Source organism: Salvelinus namaycush, chromosome 17 (genome assembly GCF_016432855.1).
Source record: "Salvelinus namaycush isolate Seneca chromosome 17, SaNama_1.0, whole genome shotgun sequence".
Taxonomy (NCBI): Eukaryota; Metazoa; Chordata; class Actinopteri; order Salmoniformes; family Salmonidae; genus Salvelinus; species Salvelinus namaycush.
Window position 1 is genome coordinate 22,856,143 of NC_052323.1, and position 18,734 is coordinate 22,874,876.

At 41.5% G+C, this 18,734-nt stretch overlaps 3 protein-coding genes across 7 annotated transcripts in view; 1 reads left to right on the plus strand and 2 right to left on the minus strand.

Moving 5' to 3' along the window:
* zdhhc2 (zinc finger DHHC-type palmitoyltransferase 2) overlaps positions 1 to 1,583 on the plus strand; it is a 30,785-nt gene extending 29,202 nt beyond the window's left edge. Inside the window, exon 13 of the mRNA XM_039012458.1 lies at positions 73 to 1,583. The gene's annotated coding sequence lies outside the window, so the exon portion shown is untranslated. The remainder of the gene's footprint in view (positions 1 to 72) is intronic.
* On the minus strand, positions 11 to 13,604 carry cnot7 (CCR4-NOT transcription complex, subunit 7). 4 transcript variants are annotated; one of them, XM_039012456.1, is made up of 7 exons: positions 13,491 to 13,603; positions 12,666 to 12,878; positions 12,356 to 12,549; positions 10,864 to 11,025; positions 7,328 to 7,472; positions 7,039 to 7,149; positions 11 to 405 (listed from the first exon to the last, which is right to left on the minus strand). In XM_039012456.1, exons 2-7 carry the CDS (start codon positions 12,780 to 12,782, stop codon positions 394 to 396), a joined length of 741 nt encoding a protein of 246 aa, XP_038868384.1. In that variant the 5' UTR covers positions 12,783 to 12,878; positions 13,491 to 13,603; the 3' UTR covers positions 11 to 393. The 4 variants fall into 4 exon arrangements, with proteins under 4 accessions (XP_038868384.1, XP_038868383.1, XP_038868381.1 ...); XM_039012455.1 differs by lacking the exon at positions 11 to 405 and adding an exon at positions 1,711 to 2,526 and having other exon boundaries at positions 12,666 to 12,792; positions 13,491 to 13,604; XM_039012453.1 differs by lacking the exon at positions 11 to 405 and adding an exon at positions 1,711 to 2,526.
* A 697-nt stretch (positions 13,605 to 14,301) lies between these two features.
* Positions 14,302 to 18,734, minus strand: part of mtmr7a (myotubularin related protein 7a) — a 41,969-nt gene continuing 37,536 nt past the window's right edge. Inside the window, exons 10-14 of one of the 2 annotated variants that reach the window (XM_039012459.1) lie at positions 18,618 to 18,667; positions 18,289 to 18,489; positions 16,019 to 16,153; positions 15,692 to 15,818; positions 14,302 to 15,536 (exon numbers count right to left, since the gene is read on the minus strand). In XM_039012459.1, the coding sequence (XP_038868387.1) occupies positions 15,183 to 15,536; positions 15,692 to 15,818; positions 16,019 to 16,153; positions 18,289 to 18,489; positions 18,618 to 18,667 (867 nt within the window). In that variant the 3' untranslated portion in view covers positions 14,302 to 15,182. Of the gene's footprint in view, positions 15,552 to 15,691; positions 15,819 to 16,018; positions 16,154 to 18,288; positions 18,490 to 18,617; positions 18,668 to 18,734 lie in introns of both variants that reach the window. The other variant, XM_039012460.1, reaches the window with a different exon arrangement.

Genomic DNA, 18,734 nt, shown 5'->3' on the forward strand with positions numbered 1-18,734 from the left:
TCCACAAAGCTTGAGGTAAAAACGATATGGTTTATTTCTAATGTATCACATAATGCTTATTTCCTTCAACAGGTCTATGGTGATCCCAGTGTTCAGCGTGCCTATGAGAATGTGCAGTTGTGATATCACCATAACCAGTCATCTTTCTTACCATAACACACTGCTGTAGTTAATTGCTGCTTAGAAGGGCTTAGTTTACTGTTGTTTTTGCTCTCACCAGTATCATTGGAAACAGACGTAACATTTGAATCCAACGAAGCATTGTTATTGTTGTTTCTAAAGACATCATTTAACATGGTGAAAACTGGTTTCCTGAAGGCTGAATATTGAGTATGAGATCAAGTTGTGGCCTCGGAAGATTGAAGTTGCATTCCAATTACTTGCCGTGTTTTTTCAAGTTTGGATCTGAAAAGCATAAGAATAGAATGAGAAGTGTTTTATTTTCACTTTGTATAACAGGTGGTTGGTCTAAGACGCTACATTTGTATGTGTTCAGTACATCTATATTATTTTAGTAAAGGACCCTTGAAGTATTGTTGTATGATTTGATTATCTTGGACTTCGTCTTCAAATTAGTCTATTTTTACTTGTGTAATGTCTAAACTAGAATGACTAACTTGTATTTGTGATTGACAGAAACAGTATAAATATTCCATTTGAATGTAATTTTAGAATTTGCCAATACTTAATCCTAACCCAACATGCAAAGATGTATGATAGTGAATGTTGATTCTATGATTGTATAGACATATTTTAAGAGTAAAAGCTGCTTTGTGTGCGTGATTATTGGATGAGATATGCAGTGTTAGGCTTTTTATGGCACTGAACATGAAAGAAGTATTGAAAAGATTAACAACCTGTTGTGATTTAAAAAAAAAAAATCCTTCAATTAACTGATGCATGCTTCATACTCAGGATGCTAACAAAACATAAGAAAGTAAATAGTTTCATGTATTATATCAGTTTCTCTCTCTTGGAAACGTGGTAAAATCACTGTTGCATAATAATCATTTGAATAAGGGCTATATTGATATTCTTTGATTTGAAAGGATTCCTGTGTTCCTCTGGCATTGGTGAGAATACCATTGGCTCTTAGACATCACCAATCAGTCTTATTTTTTGATATGTCAGTGTGCTTGCCATGTCAAGTGTTCCTGTAGTGCTATTTATTGTCAAACTGCCAGCCAAAGATCCTGTTTTTCTCCAGAGGCCTGACACACTGGCCTATGATCTTCAAATCCAAGCCTCGGTTTCAGAATGTTTGCTGCATTCTCAATTCAACTCCATTCAAATATGGAAGTGCTGCAGAAATAATACAGCGATTGCTCCAGCTGTTCCATTCCTTGTGAGGGTTCTGTTCTGATTGTACTCCTTTGGTCCTTTTAAATTACATTTTCTGTTTGGAAATGAGTCATCAGTTAGCATCGGTTTTCATTTTGGTAAATGGCTCAAATGTATGCAAAACCTTGTCAATCTATATTTTTTTAATACTCTGTGCATGAATGGAGAAAAATACATTTATGAACATGTGAGGCTATGTACTGTATTGTGATGCCTTATCAGATAAATACAATGATGCCATGTTCAGCCTGTTTATATTGCTATTGACTGTTCTTGTACCTTTCTCCCATATCGGTCTCAATAGCCTATAAGGTATATCATTTAAAATATGACTCTTAAACAGATTTCAAACTCACTCAAATCAAGTTCTTATATGTTAGAAAAGTTTGAAGCCTTTATTTACAAAAGCTTTAAAAACAATCTCTCGTATATTGCATTTTTTTTTTTTTTTTTTTTTTTTTTTAACATATGGAGGGGAGGGGCGGTCTCATCACATGAAAACAACCAACCAGTACAATAAATTAAATATTAAAATAACATTAAAAAAAAATGTAGCTACTATTAAGGCTAACTTTGGTGAAAAAAGAATTACTTATTTTCATAATAAAGACAGATGTTAAGTGAAAAAAAATTGAACTTAGAGAAGGCAACAAAGAGGAGCATACCAGAAAAATGTAGCTTTTCATATAAAATCAAGGATCTGGTTAGGAGCTATAAAGTGCAACATTTCTACAGAAAATGTTTGAAAAACTAAAATCCCTTGTTTTCTCTTCAAGCGCTTCATGTGAAATCTAAATGAACCAACCAGCCCCTCTAAACTGCTTTCATAGAAAAAACATGATTTTAAGCACAAACACACACCTTGGGTACGTCTGGAGATAGGAACTATTGAACCACCAAATTCACCAACCACCTAAAGTAAGAAGCGCTTATGACAAAGAGCTTCCGAAATGGTATATATATATATATATATTATGCTTTTGTTCTTCCATTATTCCAGTCGTCATAGTAATTGACTAGAGCAGACCATCCAGAAAGATCCCAGTGATGATGTCATGACAGCTGTTTATTGGCTTCCTCCTCGTAGGCGTTCCCTGTGCCGTTCTGGACGTATGCAGAGCCTGAACCCAGCCCGTACAAGTGACCACAGTACTTTGCATCGTCGATATGATCCTCAAAGAACATCTAAAAAAATATGTGATGTCATCAGATACAGGAAAAAGTATACTAGTTTGTAGCTAGGTTTCCACCCAATTGGCGACAGATTGCAGATTTTAGAATATTCGCATGACAAAGACAACATGCACATTTTATCAACAGTGGTGTTTCACCAAACAGACTTGTTGCAAAAAAAAAAAAAAAAAAAAGTTATAACATTGTGCACATAAAATGCACTTTTTCACTTGAGTTTTCATGTACCGAATAAAAATCAAAAGTTTAATGTGTGTCCATCGCATTTTCAACTCTACCAATAGTTGTCACAACTGTTGCGTTAAATGTGCCTACTTTGGTTTTGGCACCTGCGCTCAAGCCAACTGCTCGCAAATACAGTGGCTTATTATGGATAAGAACGAGAATATTTATATTTGTCAAACGGCAGTCAAGCACCGATCATCACGTCACCAGAATCAGACCCTAGATATTTATTGGAAAGAGCATTAAGATCACCGTGCATTTTCACCACCCTGTGTTATTTCATCTATAGCCTAATGAACTGCATGCTTTCCCGTGTTGTAGTGGGAGGACCACACACATCGCGTGACTCCAAGTTTACGTTGATATGATGGTTAATATATTAATATTTGCCCATAAAGGCATTTCCACCACCACTTCTCGCATAATTAATTTTACTGACACAAAAAGATCTTACTATGTCAAACGAACAAATTGTCAGAATTTATAAAATTGTACTGAAACTTCCTGTTTCCATCACAGCTGTCAGGATTTTTTTTTAATACGGTATGACTTTACTCCCATAAAAACTGTGGATGGAAATGTGGTTAGTGAAAGTAGTATATGTTTATCTCTAATAACATCTGGTGGCTCTTTGAAGAAATGCAAGTTGTGAGTCATCTCCCTGTTCTATGATCCATTCACACAAACATCTCAGTATCAACCCTATTCCCTTTATAGGGCACTACTTTGATCTGGGCCCACAGGGCTCTGGTCAGAAGTAGTGAACTATACAGTACCAGTCAAACAAACTCATTCAAGGGTTTTCCTTTATTGTTACTATTTTCTACATTGTAGAAATGACGCGGCAGGTAGCCTAGTGGTTAGAGCGTTGGGCCAGTAACCAAAAGGTTGCTGGATCGAATCCCTGAGCTGACAAGGTAAAAATCTGTTGCTCTGCCCCTGAGCAAGGCAAGGCAAGGCAAGACTGTTTTATATTTGAGATTCTTCAAAGTAGTCCATCCCTTCTTGCTGTTGTTTGTGCCCAATAATGTTTGGACCTTGTTATGTTGTGTTGTCATATGTTGCTGCCATGCTGTTGTTATTTTCTTAGGTCTGTAGTGTTGTGTTGTCTCTCTTGTTGTGATGTGTTTTGTCCTGTATATTTATTTAATTGATAATTATTTTAATCCCAGCCCCCGCAGTTTGGTAAATTGTAAATAAGAATTTGTTCTTAACTGACTTGCCTAGTTAAATAAAGGTTAAATAAAATAAAATGACAGCTTTGCACAATTGACATTCTCTCAACCAGCTTCATGAGGTAGTCACCTGGAATGCATTTCAATTAACAGGTGTGACTTGTTAAAAAGTAAATTTCTTTCCTTTTTAATGAATTTGAGCCAATCAGTTGTTTTGTGACAAGGTAGGGGTGATATACAGAAGGTAGCCCTATTTGGTAAAAGACCAAGTCCACATTATGGCAAGAACAGCTCAAATAAGCAGAGAGAAATGACAGCCCATCATTACATTAAGACATGGTCAGTCAATTTCTTCAAGCGCAGTCACAAAAACCATTAAGCACTATGATGAAACTGTCTCTCATGAGGACCGCCACAGGAAAGTAAGATCCAGAGTTACCTCTGCTGCAGAGGATAAGTTCATTTGAGTTACCAGCCTCAGAAATTGCAGCCCAAATAAATGCTTCACAGAGTTCAAGTATCAGACACATCTGAACATCAACTGTTCAGAGGAGACTGCATGAATCAGGCATTCATGGTGAAATTGCTGCAAAAAAAACACTACAGTGCCTTGCAAAAGTATTCATCCCCCTTGGCGTTTTTACTATTTTGTTGCATTACAACCTGTAATTTAAATTGATTTTTATTTCGATTTCATGTAATGGACATACACAAAATAGTCCAAATTGGAGAAGTGAAAAAAATTACTTGTTCAATAAAATTAAAAAAATTAAATAAAAGTGGTGCGTGCATATGTATTCAACCCTTTGCTATGAAGCCACTAAATAAGATCTGATGCAACCAAATACCTTCAGAAGTCACATAATTCGTTAAATCAAGTCCACCTGTGTGCAATCTAAGTGTCACATGATCTGTCACATGATCTCAGTATATATACTCCTGTTTGGAAAGGCCCCAGAGTCTGCAACACCACTAAGCAATGGGAACCACCAAGCAAGCGGCACCATGAAGACCAAGGAGCTCTCCAAAGAGGTCAGGGACAAAGTTGTGGAGAAGCACAGATCAGGGTTGGGTTATAAAAAAAATCCAAAACTGCGAACATCCCACGGAGCACCATTAAATCCATTATTAAAACATTGAAAGAATATGGCACCACAACAAACCTGCCAAGAGAGGGCCGCCCACCAAAACTCACAGACCAGGCAAGGAGGGCATTAATCAGAGAGGCCACAAAGAGACCAAAGATAACCAAAGATAACCCTGAAGGAGCTGCAAAGCTCCACAGTGGAGATTGGAGAATCCGTCCATAGGACCACTTTAAGCCGTACACTCCACAGAGCTGGGCTTTACGGAAGAGTGGCCAGAAAAAAGCCATTGCTTAATTAAAGAAAAAAATAAGCAAACACGTTTGGTGTTCACCAAAAGGCATGTGGGAGACTCCCCAAACATATGGAAGAAGGTACTCTGGTCAGATGAGACTAAAATGTAGCTTTTTGGCCATCAAGGAAAATGGTATGTCTGGCGCAAACCCAACACCTCTCATCACCCGAGAACACCATCCCCACAGTGAAGCATGGTGGTGGCAGCATCATGCTGTGGGGATGTTTTTCATCGGCAGGGACTGGGAAACTGGTCAGAATTAAAGGAATGATGGATGGCGCTAAATACAGGGAAATTCTTGAGGGAAACCTGTTTCAGTCTTCCAGAGATTTGGACGGAGGTTCACCTTCCAGCAGGACAATGACCCTAAGCATACTGCGAAAGCAACACTCGAGTGGTTTAAGGGGAAACATTTAAATGTCTTGGAATGGCCTAGTCAAAGCCCAGACCTCAATCCAATTGAGAATATGTGGTATGACTTAAAGATTGCTGTACACCAGCGGAACCCATCCAACTTGAAGGACCTGGAGCAGTTTTGCCTTGAAGAATGGGCAAAAATTCCAGTGGCTGGATGTGCCAAGCTTATAGAGACATACCCCAAGAGACTTGCAGCTGTAATTTCCGCAAAAGGTGGCTCAACAAAGTATTGACTTTGGGGGGTTGAATAGTTATGCATGCTCAGGTACTCTGTTTTTTGTCTTACTTCTTGTTTGTTTCACAAGAAAAAATATTTGGCATCTTCAAAGTGTTAAGCATGTTGTGTAAATCAAATGATACAACCCCCCCCCCCCCAAAAGAACTATTTTAATTCCAGGTTGTAAGGCAACAAAATAGTAAAAATGCCTAAGGGGGTGAATACTTTCGCAAGCCACTGTACTTAAGAATATCAAAAAGAAGAAGAGACATGCTTGGGCCAAGAAACACGAGCAATGGACATTAGGCCGGTGGAAATCTGTCCTTTGGTCTGATGAGTCCAAATTTGAGATTTTTGGTTCCAACCGCCGTGTCTTTGTGAGACGCAGAGTAGACGGATGTACTCCGCATGTGTGGTTCCCACCGTGAAGCATGGAGGTGTGATGGTGCTTTGCTGGTGACACTGTCAATGAATTATGTATAATTCAAGGCACACTTAACCAGCATGCCTACCACAGCATTATGCAGCGATACGCCATCCCATCTGGTTTGCGCTTAGTGGGACTATCATTTGTTTTTCAACAGGACAATGACCCAACACACCTCCAGGCTGTGTAGGAGCTATTAGACCAAGAAGGAGAGTGATGCATTGCTGCATAAGATGACCTGGCCTCCACAATCACCCGACCTCGACCCAATTGAGATGGTTTGTGATGAGTTGGACCGCAGAGTGAAGAAAAAGCAGCCAACAAGTGCTCAGTATATGTGGGAACTCCTTCAAGACTGTTGGAAAAGCATTCCTCATGAAGCTGGTTGAGAGAATGACAAGAGTGTGCAAAGCTGTCATCAAGGCAAATGGTGGCTACTTTGAATAATCTAAAATATATTTTGATTTGTTTAACACTTTTTTGGTTACTACATAACTCCATATGTGTTATTTCATAGATTTGATATCTTCACTATTATTCTACAATGTAGAAAATAGTAAAAAATTAATAAAAACCCTTGAATGAGTAGGTGGTGTGTCATAACTTTTGACTGGTACTGTATATTGAATAGGGTTCCATTTGGGACACACACATGGACAGAGTACCTCTCTCATCTTGAAGAATGCCATGCCTGTCAGTAGTGAGTCTGAGCCAGCTTGGTGCTGGGGGCCAATCCTCTCCAGCTCCAGCTGTTCTGCCACTTCCTGTAGCCCACCCTGTCAATCAAACCACGCCCTGTCACTCACAGATTCTGCTAATCTAGCCATCTGGCCATGTCTATAATGCATTTAAAGGCTATCGATTAAGACTTGTGGCCTAGTTAGCTCTCTGAAAACTCATTGAATACACAGCTGAGTAATACTTTCTTTAACTGTTATGATGTGCTGAAGTTACCTTGAGGTTTTTGCAGCTCTTCATGAGGTACTTGACATCATATATGATGGGGAAGAACAGGCGAAGGATCTCAAAGAAGTCCACTTCCTCTTCGGGCAGGTTAGAGTTGGACAGAATCTTGATCAGATAGCCAAAGTCATAGCCACTGCAAACAGAAAAATAAACAAAATGCTTCTTAGGTCTAAGATGATTGATTTTAATAATGGTCAAGTCTATACCAAATAACAAATAACATACATGTGTGGTTAGAATCTGGATCTGATAAGATGGCGCCGAAAAGGAGGGCTGAAGTTTTACATGCTCCTAACCAACTGTGCTATTTTGTTAGTTTTTGCGTTGTTTGTAACTTATTTTGTACCTTATTTTGTACATAATGTTGCTGCTACCGTCTCTTCTGACCGAAAATAACTTCTGGACATCAGAAAAGCGATTTCTCACCACGAACTGGAAGAAGCTTTTTCCTTTAACGAGTCCGACAAGGAGGATATACTGCTTTCCCGGGAACAGGCCCAAATCCCCATCATTTGCATGAAGAAAAGACGGAGGAAAAGAGGGCGCAGGTCGGGCTGCCTTCTGAGAATATGTAGGCGAGCAAGTAAACTCCCACTGCCATCCGTTCTACTTGCAATCATTGGAAAATAAAATTGATGACCTACGATTATCCTACCAACGGGACAAAAACAAATGTAATATCTTATGTTTCACAGAGTCGTGGCTGAACGACGACATGGATAATATAGAGCTGGCGTAATTGTCCATGCACCGGCAGAACAGAGAAGAGGCTACGTCTGGTAAGACGAGGGGTGGGGGTGTGTGTCTTTTTGTCAATAACAGCTGGTGCGCAATGTCTAATATTAAAGAAGTCTCGAGGTATTGCTCGCCTGAGGTAGAGTACCTTGTGATAAGCTGACGACCACACTATCTACCAAGAGAGATCTTATCTATATTATTCGTACCCATCTATGTACCACCACTAACCGATACCGGCAGTAATACCTCACTCAACCAACTCTATAAGGCCATAAGCAAACAAGAAAATGCTCATCCAGAAGCGGCGCTCCTAGTGGCCGGGGACTTTAATGCAGGCAAACTTAAATCAGTTTTACCACATTTTTACCAGCATGTCACATGTGCAAACAGAGGAAAAAGGAAAAAAACTCTAGACCACCTTTACTCCACCCACAGAGATGCATAAAAAGCTCTCCCCCGCTCTCCATTTAGCAAATCTGACAATAATTATATCCTCCTGATTCCAGCTTACAAGCAAAAACTAAAGCAGGAAGTAACAGTGACTCGCTCAATACGGAAGTGGTCAGATGACACGGATGCTACGCTATAGGATGTTTTGCTAGCACAGACTGGAATATGCTCCAGGATTCATCCAATGACATTGAGGTGTATACCACCTCAATCATCGGCTTCATCAATAAGTACATTGACAACGTCATCCCCACAGTGACCGTATGTATGTATATATCCCAACCAGAAGCCATGGATTACAGGCAACATCCGCATCGAGCTAAAGGCTAGAGCTGCCGCTTTCGAGGAGCAGGACACTAATCCTGCTATGCCCTCAGACGAACCATCAAACAAGCAAAGCGTCAATACAGGACTAAGATTGAATCATACTATACCGGCTTTGACGCTCGTCGGATGTAGCAAAGCTTGAAAACTATTACGGACTACAAAGGGAAACCCAGACGCGAGCTGCCCAGTGATGCGAATCTAGCAGATGAGCTAAATGCCTTTTATGCTCGCTTCAAGGCAAGAAACACTGAAGCATGCACGAGAGCACCAGCTGTTCTGGATGACTGCGATAACGCTCTCGGTAGCCGATGTGAGCAAGACCTTTAAACAACCTTCACAAAGCCAGACGGATTACCAGAATGTGTACTCAAAATATGCACGAACCAAAGCAAGCGCTTTCACTGACATTTTCAACCTCTCCCTGACCGAGTCTGTAATACCTACATGTTTCAAGCAGACCACCATAGTCCCTGTGCCCAAGGAAGTGAAGGTAACTTGCCTAAATGATTACCACCCCATAGCACTCACGTTGGTAGCAATGACGTGCTTTGAAAGGCTGGTCATGGCTCACATCAACAGCATCCTCCCGGATACCCTAGACCCACTGCAATTCGCATTCCGCCCCAACAGATCCACAGATGACGCAATCGCACTCCACACTTCCCTTTCCCACCTGGACAAAGGAACACCTATGTGCGAATGCTGTTCATTGACTACAGCTCAGCGTTCAACACCATAGTGCCCACAAGCTCATCACTAAGGTAAGGACCCTGGGACTAAACACCTTCCTCTGAAACTGGATCCTGGACTTCCTGACGGGACGCCCCCAGGTGGTAAGGTTAGGCAACAACACGTCTGCCACGCTGATCCTCAACACTGGGGCCCCTCAGAGGTGTGTACTTAGTCCCCTCCTGTACTCCCTGTTCACCCACGCCCGCCATGGCCAAACACGACTCCAACACCATCATTAAGTTTCTTGACGACACAACAGTGGAAGGCCTGATCACCAACAAAAATGATACACCCTATAGGGAGGTCAGAGAACTGGCATTGTGGTGCCAGGACAACAACCTCTTCCTCAATGTGAGCAAGACAAAGGAGCTGATCGTGGACTACAGGAAAAGGCGGGCTGAACAGGCCCCCATTAACATCGACGGGGCTGTAGTGGAGCGGGTCGAGAGTTAAGTTCTTTGGTGTCCACATCACCAACGAACTATCATGGTCCAAACACACCAAGACAGTCCTGAAGAGAACACGACAAAACCTTTTCCCCCTCAGGAGACTGAAAAGATTTGGCATGGGTCCCCAGATCCTCAAAAAGTTCTCCAGCTGCACCATTGAGAGCATCCTGACCGGTAGCATCACCGCCTGGTATGGCAACTGCTTGGCATCTGACTGTAAGGCATTACAGAGGGTAGGGCGTACGACCCAGTACATCACTGGGGCCAAGCTTCCTGCCATCCAGGACCTATATAATAGGCAGTGTCAGAGGAAAGCCCATAAAATTGTCAGAGACTCCAAGCACCCAAGTCATAGACTGTTTTCTCTGCTACCGCACGGCAAGCAGTACCGGAGCGCCAAGTCTAGGACCAAAAGGCTCCATAACAGCTTCTACCCCCAAGCCATAAGAGTGCTGAACAATTAATTAAATGTCCACCAGACTATTTACATTGATACCCCCCCTCCATTTGTTTTGTGCACTGCAGCTAATCACTATTTATTATCTATGCAGTCACTTCACACCTACCTACATGTACAAATTACCTCAACTAACATGTACCGCCACACTGACTCGGTACCGGTACCCCTTGTATATAGCCTCGTTATTGTTATGTTCGTGTTCCTTTTTATTATTTTTTACTTTAGTTAATTTGGCAAATCTTTTTTAACTATTCTTGAACTGCACTGTTGGTTAAGGGCTTGTAAGTAAGCATTTCACTTTAAGGTCTACACTTGTTGTATTCAGCGCATGTGACAAATAAAGTTTGATTTGATTTTAAATGGCCTACCTGTGGAAAGAAAGCCACTTGACGCCCTCACAGAGCACCACCCCTGAGGTCATGAGCAGTTCAGCCAAGTACAATGTCTCGATCCCCTCCTCCTCGTGCTTCTTGAACTGGATGCCTGATGTTGTCAAGAGCTCGATGGAGTCCTGTGCATACATGTCCTCCCTGACGACGGAAAGGGAGACACCTGTCACACTCACACCTAGGCTACACATTTATAACAGGGTTTCTTAAACTGTGGGTCGGGACCCAAAGTGGCTCCTGGGCATGTGAGAGGTGGTTCGCGAGTCATGAGAATATATCTATATTAACACAATTTCTTCTTAATTTGGGTCGTCGGAACAAGATATGGGTCACGGGAATATAGTAAATGTATATATTTTGTGTCAAGAGCCGAAAAAGTTTAAGAACCCCTGATTTATATCAATGAATGTAATGGCTATAAGAACAAGGGGTACACTAAGCATGACAAAGTTGTTGTTGCTGTGTAAGTGGATGCAGTCCAACTATATATATATATATCTCTTCTTCAATGTCTGAGACTTCTGATAAGCCTTTAGGTTTTACTTCCACAATAGAAACAAGTTACATGTAAACAACAAAATACTACTCAAAACACTGTCTTCAGTGCCTCACCAAAACAAACATGAAAATAAAACAGTACCTGCAATATGCTCGAAAGCATTTATGAAATATGTCAATATAAACATTTGAAAAATGACTTGAGAGGCACTAGGAGAAAATCAAGTAAATTAGCTCGTTGAGAATGTAAGCAGCTCCTCATGTGACAGGTGCAGCCTATTTGGTGGCTCAAGTGAAAGTCTTGGCCACATGGTTTCTAAACAATCTTGGTCACATTGTCCTTTACCTGAACGGTGTGCAGGCAGTGCAGCTTCAGTGTGACAACGTTCACTCCTGTATGGAGGTCCTGAACTAGCTCTGGTCCAGGGTGTTCAATGTGGCTTGCTGACATTGAGCCTTCAAATGGCCTGGCCCAGAACTAGTCATGAGCGTGACCCTGATTGTGTGCAGTATCAACACTGAACATAGGCCTGTTCTTGCCTTGGTTTCATACGTCATATGAGCAGGTTTGTTTGTGCCTTTGCCCATCAGTCCAGACATGTAAACTAGTCAAACTCCATACTACAATAATATCACCTCAATAACAGACTACATCAAATGGACTTCCTTTTTGTAGTTAACTTTAATGCAGAGATCTCAAGGTATAAAAATGTAATTCCTCAAGAAAGTACCATACAATACATATAAACATTACAATCATCTTTAAAACCTTTCATGGTAAAAACAAAAAGGTTCTTCCTTTTCTCCTAGTGCCTCCAAAGAGCCGTTGCTATGAAACTTCCCCTGTTCTGTAGGTGCTGTACAAGAGGCAGGTCATATAGCTGAGTCCTCTAAAATGGGCAAGTCAAGTCTTGATACAAGACATGAAAATTTGTTGAACAATGATAGACATCATAGAAAGGGGAACGCTTACGTGAGGTTAAACTTAAAATTGAACTGCCATGTTGAAGTTCCCGGTGGATATTCACCCTGTTCATTCATAAAGGTAAGGCCCAGCTGGATAATCTTTAGCAAGTCTACATTACATCGCAGTAACTGGTACTGGTAGTCAGCATTGCTTCTGAACTCTCCAATCGGTCTCGCAACTACACCTGGAAACTCTGTGTCCTATGAACAGAACACAAAGCAATAGAGAAGGCAGAAATGGAGCAGCAGCACAATGTTCAGCACATATCTGTCAGTGTCAACCAAGATGCCTTTGATCAGAACTCTTCATAACTTACCATGGCAATGTAGTTGTATTTTCGAATGACCTGGCGGATCCTTTTGAGTTCTTCATCTAGGTTGTCAGCCCAAACCTCACATATTCTTTGGCTATGATCCACAGTAGCCGCGGGCATAGTGCCAGCTCTACAAGCAAGGCATCAAAAACAAACAAACAAACTCTCAATCGAGAAAATGACCATGGAATTGTGGTCCTTCTTTATTTGTTTGACCTGGAGATAAACAACAAACAATGTCAGGCTACACAATAACCCTGTGAGATTTCTTGCCACATACTCAATGGTTACATTAAAACATCTAGCTAACGTTAGCTAGATTTGACAGGAGAACGTTAGCTAGCTAATATACTGTGTAACATACTGCTTAAGCTAGATTGTTAGCTACAGCATTAGCTATCTTGCTGTTTGGAGGACTTTACTATGCTTTGATGTTATTGGGGCAAATAGCTGGCTAGCTACCTTTTTAGCAGGCTGTGATGACAGGCACCCATCTAGTTATCGAACTGAGCTAACTTACCTGTCCCACTAGCTAGTTAGCTAGCAGTTCACTAGCTAATTAGCTAGGAATCTGCAAACCTTAGAGTGGGGACAGGATGCGTTTCTCTTCAGATACAATGATATCATAGTGTTTCATCGCCTTTTATAATGCCCAACCCTAGCACCTGTCAGCTAACGTTAGCCAGCTGGCTAAAATATGTGGCTGGCTAGCAAATCTAGCTAACTAACCAACTCCTAATAGGGCTTGAATTTCAACCTTCCCGACTTAGCGTTCACTAAATAAGGGTTGTGCAATTACAAGTGAACAGTTAAAAAACTCCCAATTACCTTGTTTAAAAACGGTCAGGGCCTTTTACCTAACTTTTAAACAGTTTTATATTCCAAATACCGACAGTCATTGATATCAACCCACAGCTGCCACCTCTGAACCTCCATTACAACGTCATCACGCAAGCAGTGACGTCACGAAAGTATGCACGTTGGCCTTTGGAGTCCAAGGACTGGGGCGTATTCATTACGCCGATTCTGTTCCGAAACGTTTGTTAAACGGAACGAAATGGGCGGGACTTACCTGAATTTGTCCAATAGAAACTCTCGTTTTAGTTCTTTTGCAACTGTTTGGACTAATGTATACACCCCGGTTCCTTTTCGTCTCTACGTCTTCTTCTAGGTTTATTGGCAGACTACACCCAAAAATGTGTCTGGTCGCCTCCTACTGTGCAGGTTGAAAAAATGTACATTGTGGGGTGGGCAAAAATATCCATACAGAGCAGGGCCATAACTACCAGGGGAGAACGACTCAAACTTCGCATTGAGGTTTTCAAGCTGGAGGCCGTCCGCGGTACTGCAGGCATTGTTTCCAGAAAACAGGATCCCCATTATACTAACTAAGCATTTAGTTGGATGATGTATACAAGGAGTAGGCAACCCTGGTACAGTATGTGGGAGAAGTCAGAGCTCAGTAATTGAGTTGGAGGGGTATTCAGGTGGATTTTCCCCAGGCATATAGGTAAATACCACCTTCCCACTTAGTTATGAACGTAGCATGAGCAAGCAGAAAATATCCATCAAAAACTTGAATGTTGAATCAACTTTCATGAATCAACTTTTTGTTTATAAGGTAAGTCAAAAGTCTTAATCCCAAGAATGTTCAATCTTTATTTAATGCACAAGTCCTCTTAAAGCTTTAGTGGTCTTTTCTAGTGAACTTTTAACACAATCAAATAAATCCATTTACAAATTAATTAAATAAAAATAAATATTTATGTTGTAATATTCCTTTGAAATAGGATATAGATTGTAGGACATATTATGTATATTCTTTATACAAATAAAACAACATGCAATGCTTACAATAGCAGTAGATATTATTCCACAAGACAGTCAGTACCTGTGCTTTGACAGTGAGACCTAAGCTGTTTGAACAGACTTGTGATCCTTCTGTTGGGTGAGATGCACAAAGCTCCTCTTCTCCCTGTGTGTCCGTACCCTAGTACTAGCATGCCAATATCTCCACATGCTACAACCTGCTGGGTTGGTTCAGTAGCTTCGTGAGTTACAGCATGCACAATGAGCCCAGTGAACCAGATGGACTGGCTTTGGTTATAAAACTACACTAAATTAGGAGAGGTTTACTGCATGAGTATAATGACAAATTTGGCATTTGATATCATGTTTTGGTTTACAGTGCACTTGAAAGATTTTTAGTCCAAATGTAATTTTTAAATATATTATTATCATATTACACATTTGCATAAATACATAACATTAAATATTTTATTTAGTTGTAAAGCCTCTGACAAAATCCATGAATTGTTGTAGCTAACTTCTTAACTATGGAATACCATAAACCACATGAAAAGCAAAAACTCTACACAAATAACACACATACAGATCAGATCCACTTATCATTTCACTGACTTATCATTCCCAACAGTTAGTCAGTTTATAATACCCATTGCGCAATTGCCCATTAAAGTGCACCTCTCTTCCCTCTGACAACATCAATGTCACTACTGCTCAGGCAGCAGAATAGGCAGCCTCATCAGGGTCCTTGGCACTGTCCTCACTTGGCGGGGAGCTAAGGTCTGCTATGCCCGACTCCTGGTCATCACTGTTGGTGGAGAGGTCTGGGTCGGAGGGTTTGCGGCGCTCCCCTGGTCGGGGGAGGATCAGAAGACTGCTCTCTGGCCCCGTCTGCTGGCAGGGTGATGAACTGAGGAAGTCTCCCAGTCCGCTGTAGTCCCCTGGGGTGTTGGCCAAACCCAGGCAGCTCTCTGAAGGGGGAGAGGCCCACACCGCATGGCTCCTATCCAACGTGTTAGTTTTTGTCTGGATGCTCTTCCCCTGCTCCTTCTCCAAAATGGCTATTTTCTAGGGTGGATAACACTACATAATATTAGAAAAAAAACGAAAACAAGAACAGCGACTTCAATCAAATGGCCCTGGTCAAAAGTAGTGCACGAAATAGGGAATAGAGTGTGATTTGGGACATAGCCTGTATCATCAGCCCTCCTGTCCTGCCTTACCTCCTCATGGGAGACAAGCTGCTCCTCCAGCTGCTGTGTCTCCTCTCTGACGGCCATCAGGTAGTCTATCACAGACTGGCGAGGATGCATGCCTCTGTCAAAACGGTTGTATAAGGCCCTCCAGAACCTACACACACACACACACACACACACACACACACACACACACACACACACACACACACACACACACACACACACACACACACACACACACACACACACACACACACAAATTATACATATTCAACACAAATTATACATATTCAATACAGTTGAGAAAAATAGTGGAGAAATACTACTTGTCCTTAAATATGCACAACCTACTTAAAACAGTAGGGGGCGGTAACTGGGCGCAGAACCCCCTGAGTCTGGCTGTGGTCAGGTCTGTACAGGGGGTTGATGTGGTCAGTCCTGTTCTCCCACAAGTAGGTCCACAGAGAATGGGTCTTCTCCTGATGCCTGACAACACAAAAACACATCTCACATGTCAACTACAGACACAAACATCACACATGTCAACTACAGCCACACACATCACACATGTCAACTACATCACACATGTCAACTACAGCCACAAACATCACACATGTCAACTACAGCCACACACATCACACATGTCACACACATCACACATGTCAACTACAGCTCAACACAAAACACACCACACATGTCAACCAGTGGAGGCTTCTCAGAAGAGAAAGGGGAGGACCATACTCCTCAGTAAATTTGATCAAATAAAAATAGCGAAACATTACAAAAGTAATCCTTTTTAGATAAAACTATACATGTCACCAAATAATTGATTAAAAAACACTGTTTCGCAATGAAGGTCTACAGTAGCCTCAACAGCACTCTGTAGTGTAGCACCATGGTGTAGCCAGAGGACAGCTAATTTCCGTCCTCCTCTGGGTACATTGACTTCAAAACAAAACCTAGGAAGGAGGTTCGTGGTTCTCACCCCCTTCCCTAGACTTACACAGTAATTATGACAACTTCCGGAGGACGTCCTCCAACCTATCAGAGTTCTTGCAGCATGAACTGACATGTTCTCCACCCAATAACAGGATCAGAGAATTAATCTAGTACTTAAAAGCATAAGCTACAGCTAGCTAGCACCCAAAAGAGTTCTACCTGTAACCAAAAATGGTTCTCCTATGGGGACAGCCGAAGAACCTTTATGGAACCCTTTTTTCAAAGAGTTTAGCTATATTTCTAAAAACAAATTCACTTTCACTTACTCCGGCTCAAACAGAGAAGGATTCTATGTTACCTATGGCTTTCCAACACTGGAACTCTTCTAAGTCAAGGTAAGCTTTTGGCTTTATTAATTTATTGCCACCTGGGCACGCCAGTGTAATTGCTAAACTGCTTGCTGCTGTAACTGTACACTGTACTGCATGATTGTAGCAGGTTTACTAACGCGCTAGTTCTAGTAGCTATGTTTACTTGACGTTAGCTAATATGGTGACAACGATATAGCAGTTAAACGGAACCAAACAGAACGAAACGAGGATAAACATACCTACATTTGTCTAATAGAAACACTTGTTTGTAACTGTTGGACTAATGATTACACCCTAGATCAGCTAGATGCAGGCAAGAGTGTGCAAGACGGTATTGAATGGGTCAATATCTGTTACCTGGATTACTCAAATTTCTCTCGATATGTGCACCTATGTTGTAAACTTTCATTCATAGGTTAGGTTGTAGCGACCTCATGATGAGAATAGGGAAAATTTGAGTATCATGTAGTAGCCTAAACCTATCGCTGCTACATTGAGCTGGGTGAATGGAATATGAATGACAGTCATCCAATATGCTGTAATAGAAATATGGCCATTCTCAAAAAAACGGCACCGACCAACTACAGCTCAACACAAAATGTATCATTCCAAAATGATTCTGACTGAGAAAGAAAGAATGTGTGTGTGAATTCCTGCTCTCTTTTGTCAGGTCTGACTGAACCTGTTTATGTCTCTTGTATTGGCTAGTCCAGTAGGCCTATTTGTTTAAATCTGTGTCTCATGTTAGGTGAATTTGAACACTATGGAGATTGACACCAATTCATCTGAAATAATAAGCAAAAAAGCCTTAACATTTCAGTAAATAGTTTAGATTAGTTATGTGTGAAGTCACAGTCAGTTTCAAAAATTCAAGACAAGGAACGGCAAAATGACAGACTTCTATCTATTACCTCAGATCTGCCCTCTCTTTCTGGTTATTATCTAACCTCCGCCCTCTCCTTCTGGTTATTACCTTAGCTCCGCCCTCTCCTGGTTATTACCTTAGCTCTGCCCTCTCTTTCTGGTTATTACCTAAGCTCCGCCCTATCCTTCTGGTTATTACCTTAGCTCTGTCCTCTCTTTCTGGTTATTACCTTAGCTCTGCCCTCTCTTTCTGGTTATTACCTAAGCTCCGCCCTATCCTTCTGGTTATTACCTTAGCTCTGCCCTCTCTTTCTGGTTATTACCTAACCTCCGCCCTCTCCTTCTGGTTATTACCTTAGCTCCGCCCTCTCTTTCTGGTTATTACCTAAGGTCCGCCCTATCCTTCTGGTTATTACCTAAGCTTCACCCTCTCCTTCTGGTTATTACCTAAGCTCCGTCCTCTCCTTCTGGTTATTGCCTATGAAGTTTCCGTACTGGCAGGAGTAGATGTGGTTTTGGATGGTGATGAGGAACCTCTCGTTGTACTCGAAGGCACAGGGGAACTGCTCCGACAGCTGCCACACACACTCCAGGAACTGGTCTATGACCGGGGACACCTCCTTGGGGTCTCCATCCAGGTGGTTGTATCTGAGGGGAGAGGGCAGCATGGGCAGCCTGCATCCAAAATGGCACCCTATTCCCTATACAGTGTACAACTTTTGATTTTGTTGTTAAAGGAAATAATTATATCTGCAAGAAAACACAATAGTTCACACCTGTGAGAGAACTTGTGTCCAAAGGAAACCCAGTCTCTTTCAATGAGAACCTGAATACAGGGGAATAAAATATGATTTACTTATGCATGAGGATGCCAGAAGGTGTTATTTGTATAT